Source organism: Zootoca vivipara, chromosome 15 (assembly GCF_963506605.1).
Source record: "Zootoca vivipara chromosome 15, rZooViv1.1, whole genome shotgun sequence".
In the NCBI taxonomy this organism is placed as follows: domain Eukaryota; kingdom Metazoa; phylum Chordata; class Lepidosauria; order Squamata; family Lacertidae; genus Zootoca; species Zootoca vivipara.
Genome location: NC_083290.1, coordinates 4,049,461 through 4,060,275, shown reverse-complemented (window position 1 = coordinate 4,060,275; position 10,815 = coordinate 4,049,461). Strand labels below are relative to the sequence as shown.

General features: G+C 45.2%; 1 protein-coding gene across 1 annotated transcript in view; it reads right to left on the bottom strand.

Moving 5' to 3' along the window:
• Positions 1-7,771: 7,771 nt before the first annotated feature.
• The window catches only part of RAD51C (RAD51 paralog C), a 29,592-nt gene continuing 26,548 nt past the window's right edge, over positions 7,772-10,815 (bottom strand). Inside the window, exon 9 of the mRNA XM_035139527.2 lies at positions 7,772-8,087. Within this exon, the coding sequence (XP_034995418.1) occupies positions 7,980-8,087 (108 nt within the window). The 3' untranslated portion in view covers positions 7,772-7,979. The remainder of the gene's footprint in view (positions 8,088-10,815) is intronic.

Sequence of the window (10,815 nt, the reverse complement as noted above, 5' to 3'; positions counted from 1 at the left end):
AGGCAAACAAGGACTACACCAAATATAGCTAAGGTCTTGCTGGTTGGCCACTGTGAGAACATAACTCTGGACTAAATGAGCTATTGCCTGATCCAGCAGACTCATTTTATGTACTACTTGCCCAACATCAGCCACAGCACATCCATTGGAATTAAGGGTCGTTTCCAACTATTTTACCCAGAGTAGACCCACTGAAATGAAAGGGCCCAACTTGGTAGTGTTCATTTATTTCAATACGTCTGCTCTGAGTAGGGCTAGCATTGAATACAACCAAATGGGTCAATGTTAGACATGCCTATTAATTTCAATGGGTCTGAACAACATTGGACTGAACCACATTGGACTGTTCAACATGAGGATGAACAACATTGGACTGAAACCCGATCCTTCTGGAAGATTGCCAGAGTTAAAAAAGAAAAGATTTGAGGCTTGTTTGACAAAGGTTTTCTATTTTCAGAGACTGACGCTTTGAGATCCAGACAGCACAAGCATATTCAAAGGAGTGTCAGTGTGCTTTTTTATATCCAAACATATGTTGCACTCCATTCCATCAAGAGATGCTGAAACCTTTTGAACCATGTCTTGCAAAGCCAGAGTAGGAACCCAACACCAGACAAACAAAGCTCATACCGATGAATTTTTCGCTCCCTCGTCAAACTATATATACAATAGTCTTTTTAAGTGAGGTAAACTAAATGTATGCTGCTCAATACAGCATTGTGTTTTCTTTCCAGTGAGCTCTCAAGATGAAGAACGTGGCAGCTTAAAGACTCTTCAAGTTACAATGATGGAAGGTTTAGTGAGCCTGGGTTCACTACATATTGTGCCTGTCATGTACGAATGCAGAAGTGTGTGGAACAAAATGAAACAAATGAGGTCAGCTACTAGAGTGGGCCTTTCCAGTGTTGGCACCCCCAGAAAGGTGTACCTAGTGCCTACACAATGACCTTTTTAGGTTCCAGGTGAAGGCGTTTTCAGTCATAAATATTTCATTGCTGCTTTTTGTGTTTGTTTTGCCAGATGTCGTTCTCTGTTGCTGGTTTTATTATGTGTTAGATTTTAGTTTCCTATTGTAGTTTGTTTTTAATCTTTACCTGTGAACCACCCAGATGGCTTTTGTCATTAGGAGTATATAAATATTGGAAATCAATCAATCAATAAACCAAGCAGGTGCTTTACAAATGAGTGACTGCTCCTTCTCCAAGGGACATTACTTTCTCCTCATATACTGGGGCAAACAAATTGTGTGTGTTTCTGTGTCACCTGTTATTGCCTTGTTAAAATCCCAGTAATACACACAGGGCTGGCCCACCCATGAGGCAAGGTAAGGCCTTGAGCAACTGGATTGCCGGGGGCAACTGATCCGGCCTTCAAGGAATGCATTGTCTGCTGCCACAATGGAGGCTGGATCTGCTGCCTCCTGGGCAGCCCTCTCAATGCCACCTCTACAGCATCCTAGGTGAATAGGGGGCACTGCTGCTCTCCTCCCACCCCTAGGGAGAAAATGGCAGAGGCTGCCCTCTGGGGTCTGCCTCTGCCTGGCATGATTCAGAGCAGATCCTGTTCTCCCACCTTTGTGGCAGCCTTTGATTCCCACTTCAGCAATTAGGTGGGAGCTCACTGAGTGACTATGTGGACTGATGTCCACTGCCTCTCAAACCTCACCTACTTTGCAGGAGTTTTGTGAGGATAAACTGGAGGCAGGCGGTAGAACCATAAATGAGCTCCTTGGAGGAAAGGCAGGATATAAACAAAATAACCTGTGAGATATATTACCCTGAAATATTGTAATCATACAGGGCAGAGGTCCTTTAAATGTTTTTTTTTTGTGGGGAGGGGAAATTTTTGTTCTGTTCCGTTCTTATTTTGTTGTTGGCATCTGTCTTGGGAGACAATGGAGGAATGGACCTTTGGGGGTGAAGTCAAGCTGCTGGGAGGTTAAAGAGTCTGCTGTGGCTATAGACACCGATACAGCAGAGACATGTTTTGTTTCAGTTGGGGCAGATAAAGGCGTCTGGTTGTGCTGCTGCAGATGCACCGTGGAGTTTCTTCTCTGCGCTCCTCCCAGCTGTCATTTATTATACACTTTGTGGCTTTATTCTGTATTTTATGCCGTGAACCACCCTGAGATCTTTGGATGAAGGGCGGTATACAAATTTAATAAATAATAAATAACAACAACAAACAACAACAACAACAACAAGAGAGGTGGGAACCTCAGCCCTGGGAGCCAAATCTGGCCCTTGGAATTCTCCCCATGCCACACATCCCCACTGGGGAATCCATGTGTGTGTGACATTTCTGTAAAGAAGGTGTAGCACACAGCTGCTGGCTCTACCACACATCTCTCAGCGCTGGGTTTACTGATGTCTTACATGATGTATAAACTTAGTGCTGGCCCTCTGCCCATTTACACAGCTCAGAATAATGGCAGATGATTTATTTTGTCTCACGGAGTCCCGCTGCCTTAGGAAAAAACGTTGGCCTCAGACAAACCTTCATAGCCCCATAAAAAATAAATTGCAAATATAATTACCATATACCAGGGCAGAATAATACTAGTTAATTAGTCCTTCTATGCAATTACACTTCCAAACGCAGGTGGACACAACCTCTATCGACAGTGTATGTGAGCACTCCAGAGTGTATTTCTATTCTAGGTCACACTCATTATTTCCTTTCATTTACTGCGGTAAATGTTCCAGAAGTAGATTTACAGTAAGCCTTTCAAGCCAAAGCCAAAGCCAAAGCCAAAGCCAGCATATATCAGCAAGTCAAAACTACTTAAAAACTGGAGCCCACTGCTAATTCAAAGTCTGCATTATAAAAACCATTACATCATTTAATTCATTTCTAAGATTGATAGGTCCTGTCTTTCGATCAAATGATCTCCAAGGTGGCTTGCAACAGGGTAAGCCATAGAGAGGAATCAAATCCAGTAACACTGAACAGAAAACGGCACCCCTAGCCTCACTCCACCTTCAAAGGGATAACCTCAAAGTGATGATACCACTTTGGGGGCAAGCCCAGAAATACGGTAGCTCCTGCAACCAGAAACTGTGGCAGCAGAATTGGGTGGTAATGAGTCACGAGAATCCTCACTGTGGTAGAATGGGCTGTATTATTTCAGATGACAGAAAGGGGGAGGAATCTCCCTGCAAGCAGAAATCCAGCATCGTAAGTAATAGGTTGGGATAGACAAATCTTTTACCCAGTAAGGTTAGTGTCCAGGGAGGGCATATTTTGGACACAAAAGTTATCACTTGCAGCGTATCTGATTCCACCAGCACAGAACAGAGGTTTTTGCTTTAAAAAAAACCACACAATTATGGTAGGTTTATTTTGCTTCAGAGCTGATTGCTACAAAGGGTCCCGATTGGTGTGTTGGGAGTTTTTATTTACGTATTCTTCAAAACAGAAAATGCTGGTAACAATATAGAGTTAAGTGCCTTGTTTTCTCTTTCCAGAACAGAGAATAAAGCAGTTTCCGAAAACCTTAACACAAGTTACAGCTACAGGGTAATGCTACTGCTAAGCTCTGTGGTAGGGACTTGAGGCTTGTGGGGTAGCGATTATTACCTCCTCCAGCTCCTAAGCAACGAGCTTTGCTGTAGTATCAAATTAAATAATACTAATAATCAGCAGGATCTTCGGGATTCGTGCATTTAGATACAATTGGCATTTCGAGCATCAATCCCCAAACAAGCTGACATTTCCTTTTTGAGTCAACGTGACAAAATTGGACAGCTAAACGTCTTATTTTGCACAATTACAGGCTTCTCTCGTTTTGGTATCGTGCTGCTTTCCCCCGTTAACATGCAAAGCTAAATCTAACTCTTAACAGCCACAAATGAAGAGGGGTGTGCCTGTGTAAGAAACACAATTGCACCTGGCTGTACATGTAAACCTGCCGTTAAGAGGCAGGTTCTGTTCTGGCTTGAAGTGGAATGTTCACTACAGTACCTTGCAGATGCCCCCAAGCAAAGGTCATGCATGATGAGGCACAGGTGAAAGGGCAAAGGGCAAGAAGATCTTGCTGAAGAATAAGCCAATGTCACTCATAGGAAAAGGAGTGTGCAGCTGGAAGGGAAACGGGTAGCAGAAAACCATATTGTGGATTACATTATTTGTTAATTGCCCTAACACAGGGCAGGCTCTAGGCAACTTTTAGGCAATGTTTAAAAACTCTTATACTGATGTGAAGATGATGTCAGTGCTAGGTTGGCCTCCCAGGGGAGAGTATTATAGTGGGGGCAGGGTGATGGTGTTGACAGAATAATAGCCACACCAGTTCAAGGCAAGATCTGACTGCAGATTCTCTTTTCAGGAAGAATTTGAATCCAATGTCTTCTACCCAACTCTTTTCCAGGGCTGAATGCATAAGACTTTAACATGCATTCTGCATGTTTTAAGCTTTAAGAAAGCACCCAATACTAATTATTTTGCTTTGAATTGCTGCTGGATTCTGTGGGCACAAATATTTTATATATATATGTAAAAAGGTATAATTATTAGGTGGTAGCCTCAACACTGCCCACCAGCGAGTGACATCTCTCTCTTTCTTTCAGGATAGCGTAAAACATATACAAGACAGCTCTTTAAATAAAATTATCCTCCATGGAAGATAAGAGGCTTAGAAACATAACCATGACATGTATCAAAATAACTCAGTGAACAGGGAAAGATTTTCCTTCTCGTATCCAAGCAGAGTAAGCACCAATCAATGCTTCAATCAGTAGCAATCAGCGGCTCTTTTTAAGAAAGGCGTCACAACATCCCTCAATTACTATCCCGTTTTCCATGTGGCTAAGCAGGTGTAGCCAGTATATCAAGCACCCCTCTCCGCTGACACTGCCAAGACGTAAGCAGCTATTATTATTCCCAAACAAAGCGTTTGCTTGTTGACATCACCCACGGTAGGATCCTTTTGTCTTGCGCATGTCTCCTGCACCAAAAATGGTTCATGTCTGAGTCACAACTTGGTCTCCTCTCCCTCCCTCTTGTCGGCTCCTCTTTAGTTTCAGCACTGGCAGGGAAGCTCTTCCTGACTCACTGGCTCCGAAATTTGACAACATCTCACGTTCCCAAAATGGAACCCTGAATATTTCATTACCCTGATAAACCTCCAACGCTGTTCTGCCCTAGAAATACCATGTCTGCTTTTAAGTCTACACATTATATTTTAAAAGTGCCACGACTGATGCCAACTGCAATGCTTGACCGCAAAAAGTTATGTTTGAAGATTTTTTTTTTTTATCAGAATAAAGACGCCATTTCCTTCTTCCTTTTCACCTTTTGTGGGTACTTCTGGATGATCTGCTTATTGAGCTTTCTTCCTATTCGGCAAAGAAGAGCTTAGATGACGTTGGCTATTCAGTGACCATTCCTTCTGATTTGTTTGCAAGGAGGTTAGATGAAGCTGCATCAAAGCAAGCCTCACTCCACATTTTCGGCATGCATTTCCCCACAGCTTTTTTTTTTACTGGAAAAAGCCCAGAATTATGGGAAGCGGTTTTTGTTGTCCAAGGCCCCCATTCAGCTATAATGGGGCAGCCTGGAAGGGCTCAAATCTGCTATGCAGGGCTGCAGGTTTTATCCAGATGTATCATGCATTAACAAGAGCATTTGCAGCACCACAGAGCAGAAATGCCTGCTTCCTCAAGCCAGATGTTGCATGTAACACTGCTTTTAATATGTGAATGTGCACCCATCTATCTGAACACACTACCAGTGTGTTTGTGGGTCAACCTCTGAGCTATGCCTCTTAAGTCACACCAGAATGTGACAAAGGAACCCAGGAAATTGCCTTATCTGTCAGTCAGAAGTTTCTGTCTAGCAATGATTGGCAGCAGCTCTACAGGGGGCTCTCCCAGGTATAGGAACACAGGAAATAGCCTCATAAGAAACCAGGCCTTTGATCCATCTAGCTATGTTTTGTCTATGCTGATTGGCAGTGTCTCTCCAGAGTTTCAGCCAGCAGGGGGATAGATCTCTTCCAAACCTCCCTGGAAATGCCAGGGATTGAACCAGACAGCTTTTTCATGCAAACCAGGTACCCTGCTACTGAGCCATGGCCATTTTAAAGAAACAGCATGTGCAGGGCAGAATGCACATACTGGAGCAATCTTAATTTCCAGCAATTCTTATTCAGTTCTATGGAATAAACTTAAATAGACATCGGGGAAGCAAGGAAAACAGCCACAAGCTCTGCTCTTTGCCCATTCTCAAACTGTGGTCAATAGCCAAGGGGGCAGCTGGAAGTTGCTCAATGGCCCCAAGTGGTCACCTCAGGGATAGTTTCCAGCCCTGGCTGCCATTCAATCCTATGGGAGTAAATGAATCAGTAGGCCAGGCGATGGGAAAGTGTTTACAGCCCAGGGGCCGCGTTCCCTTCTGGGCAGCCATCCAGGGGCAAAAGTGGGCAGAGAGCAATGGATGTAACTTTCAGCCTTGCCGGCCAGTTTCTACACACATCTCTCTATCCTCCGTCCAGAGTGAACATGAAGCATTATCAGAGTTCAAGGATGCCAGGCAACAACACTAAACAAAGGTGTGAAGGCAGGCCAGCAAGGGATGTGCCACCTGGAGAGTCGGTGGCCTGGGGAGGATCCCAAGGGCTGGGCAGAGAGGTCTGGAAGGCCACATTTGGAGCTTGGGTTTGAGGTTCCCTACCTCTGGACTTTATGATAGTTTCAGTAAGTCCTTCTTGGCATTGAAGGCCTGGCTGCCACAGAGTTGAACCGCACAACTGGCTGAAGTTTGCCTTTCTGCTGCACAGCAAATATCTTATATCAGCCAATTTCCTATCCTCCATTCTAAGAAAACCAGAGAACAAGTTTGTGGCACTGTAAAGACTACAGGCATACCTTGGATGTATTGCGGGTTCAGTTCCAGACCACCACAATAAAGCAAATATCGCAATAAAGCAAGCCACACTTTTTTTTTTGTTTCCCAGTACATATAAAGGTTATGTTTACACCAGGGGTCCCCAGACTTACCGCGCAGTGGGCCGGTGCCCGCCGTGCCGACCGCGCGACGGGCCGGACGGTAGGGGAGTGCGCACGCAGCGGGCCGGAGGGCGGGGGAGTGCGCGCCCGTGCGCATGCGCACACGCGCGGGGGAAAAATCGCCGAAAATCGCTTGTGCGCATGCGTATGGGCCTCCCCCGACCCGGAAGTGCATCGGAAATGACCTCTTCTGGGTCGGGAGAGGCCCATACGCATGCGCAAAAAGGATTTTCGGCGATGTTTTGCCGATTTTTCTGATCGTCGCTGCGCCGCGCGCCGTAAGAGCGGGCGGCGGCAGCGGGCGGCGGGGGTCGTCGCGGGCCGGATTGGGAGGCCGATTGGGCCGCATCCGGCCCGGGGGCCGTAGTTTGGGGACCCCTGGTTTACACTATACTATGGTCAAAATTAAGCCAGGTCCTGCTGGCTACAGGAGTGGAAGGGGGGGGGACAGCTCCATCTCTAGTCAGGTCCATTTCTGTGGCTGGAAGAGAAGTAGTGGCAAGGGTGGGGGGGGGGGCTTCCTTCCCCTGGAAGCAGCTGGGCTGCCTTGCAGCTGCACCCACATCCTTGTAAGGAGCAATATCAGCGGGGCACAATAAAGCGAGGAGCAATAAAACAAGGTATGCCTGTATAGATGAAAAATCATTTCAGAGAACAAGCTTTTGTGGGCCACAGTATACTTCACCATTAATATTATGGCATGAGACTCTTTGCTACAGAACACCTACCTCTCTGGACACTGGTAACTAGTTGTTTTAAATATATACATTTTCAAGCTTTATTTAGGAAGAGAAAGAGTGGGGTCCAGGGGTGAGTGATGGGAGACATGGAGGTGAGATAAAAGTCACACCATGGTATGGATTAACATTAAACAAATTCCCTACCCCACCCCCAAATGAAATAGTCTCTTGAACACTCTGAAGCTCTCCTTCAGTGCAAACCGTTTTCAAACAGTGCTGCTGCTGCTCCAGATCAATTTTCTTCCATCTGTTCTGTCCGTGGTCTTTTACGAGGGTTTGCTTCACTTTCTGCCAGCGTAAGGTTTGGAGATGGAAGCTGAACATCTCTGAATCCATGAGTCTGTAGAGAAGGCAAAGAATAAAGGAAGAGGACAGTTGGAAAGCTGCAAATAACTAAAATTTTAGGGATTCAGCAGCATTCCCATAGATCAGGAGTAGTTTGGTAATGGGGCTCAGCCCTTTTCCTCATCCATTTCACCTCTGCATCCAGGCAATGGCCCAGGGACTTCACGACATTTCCCGATTCAGATGTCATGGAGAAACAGAACCGAGTGTCATTGGTATACCAATGGCACCTTGCCCCAAAACTCCTCATGACTGCTCCCAATGGCTTCATCATGTAGATTATTAAATAGCACCAGAGATAAGATCATCCCCTGTGTCACCTAATAACATAGCTGCCAGGGGGCCGAAAGGTGCTCTCTCAATGATATTCTGTGGACTCTTGTCTTGAAGGTAGGATTGGAACCACTGTAACACAGTGCCCCCAATTCCCATTCCCTGGAGCTGGACCAGGAAGATACCATGGTCAGTGGTATCAAGTGCTGACAAGAGATCAAGGAGCAGGAGCAAGGTCGCACTCCCACTGTCCCACTCTGCAAGGTGACCAAGGCCAACTCAATTCCGTGGCCAGGACTGAACCTAGGTTGGAAAGAATCTAAATAATCTGTGTACTCCAAGAATGTCTGCAGACTGCTGCTCCTTCTGTTCCACCATCTTCAGCCATGCTGTTCCCTGAATTGACACCCGCCCATCCAAGAACGGTCCTTTCTTCCTTGTTTCTCCTTATGTTTAGAACTGCTACCCCCAATACTTCCACAATGACACTCACCTCCCTCCCTTAATTCCCATCTCCCTTCAAAACTTATGGTAACTTTTTCATGATGTTCACAGCATTCCCAAGCCCTAAATGATCTACTGCAGGGGTAGCCAACACAGTAACCCCCCCCCTCCCGAATGTTGGTAAACTACAAATCCCACCATCACTGGCGACTGACCAGACTGTTTTGGGCTGATAGGATTTGCAGTCCAACAATGTCTGGAGGCCACCTCATTGGTTACTTCTGCCCAGGTTTTAACTAGTCCAATTTAAATAACTACATCTTCTTATACTTTATCCTTGCCTCTAGGTTTTTCACTCTGTCTACCTTATTTATTTAAAACATTTATATCCCATCTTTCCCCAAATTAGTCTTAAGCCAACCAATGACATCCCTACTAAAAATAAAAACGAAATTGCAAAGCCCAAATGGAAGAAAATGATGCGAAGAAACGGAACCTATAAAAGCCACAGCAGGAGACAAAACAGTAACTGCAATTAGCACATTATATCGCCAGAGTAAAACTGTAACAATCAACTATAATCACTAATAATTAAAGGCCAGGGGCCTTTCTAAAATAAAATGAAAAGGTCTTTGCCATCTGCTAAAATGTCATAAGGGAGAGGCAAGACAATGGGAAGAATTCAACATGGCATAAGCAGAAGCCTTTGCGTAACGCTTCTGCTGATGGGACTCATTAGCTGAATCCCCCCCCATTCCAACCAATACATTCAGAGCACATCTGTACCACTTTCACAGTCACAGCTTCCTCCAAAGAACTGTACTTTACCCCTCCCAAAGTCACAACTCCTAGCACCCTTCATGAACTGCATTTCCCAGGATTCTTTGGGGAAGCCATGAACTTCAAATGTATGGTCTGAATGTGCCATCTTTCTTCCTATATACATAAAAGGTGTTGGAGTGAGCTCTTGGTGGCATCTTGAGCAAGCAGAGATGACAGCGCTTAATGGGTGTGTATATACACACACACACACACACACACACACACACACACACACACACACACACACTCTGTTGTCAGGCCTCTTCTGAGAAAGGTGAAGAATACTTCAGGTGGCTACTAATTGCTCAAGGAAGCAGAAAAGTTGTTTCAGAAAAGATGACATTTCAAGCTGGCCGAGTGTGAAACATCAGGTGGAATTACTATCTGGTGTGACTCTTACAAAATGCCAGGAGGTCCTACAAGCAAGACCAACTTGATCCGTAATGAAAACAGCAAGTGTTTTTTTCATGCTGATCTCTAGGAACTTTCAGCATGCTGCATTACAAACTGTCTTGCTGTGTGTGGCAAATCGGGTCATTCTTTTTAAGAGACATGCCAGAAGGGCAAAATCTAGACAAGATGCCCCTGCTGTTTTGAGTCACTAAGTGTTTGAGTCTATGAAGTGCATAATCAAAAGGTTTAATGTTTCACTACTGCTATGACACCCCTTTCGCTGCAAATGTCAAAGTGCAAGTAGATAAATAGGTACCGCTCCGGTGGGAAGGTAAACGGCGTTTCTGTGCGCTGCTGTGGTTTCACCAGAAGCGGCTTAGTCATGCTGGCCACATGACCCAGAAGCTGTCTGCAGACAAATGGCGGCTCCCTTGGCCTATAGAGCAAGATGAGTGTGCAACCCCATAGTCATCCGTGACTGGACCTAACGGTCAGGGGTACCTTTACCTTTACCACCACTAAACTGTAACTAATAACATAACATCTACCGGTAGCATATACACTCTTTTTGACTTTTTGTGCTTTCAGCGTATTCTTAATCTATACGCACTTTCTATAGGGACTTGGAATTCCAGCCACTGGATAAAAGTATCATGGGAAGTATGATGGGAATTGTAGTCCAAAACATCTGGAGGGCCGAAGTTTGGGGATGCCTGCTCTAGTCAAATCCCCTGCAATGCAGGAATCACTGCTAAAGAATCCCTGAGAGCTGGCCATCCAGACTCTGTTTA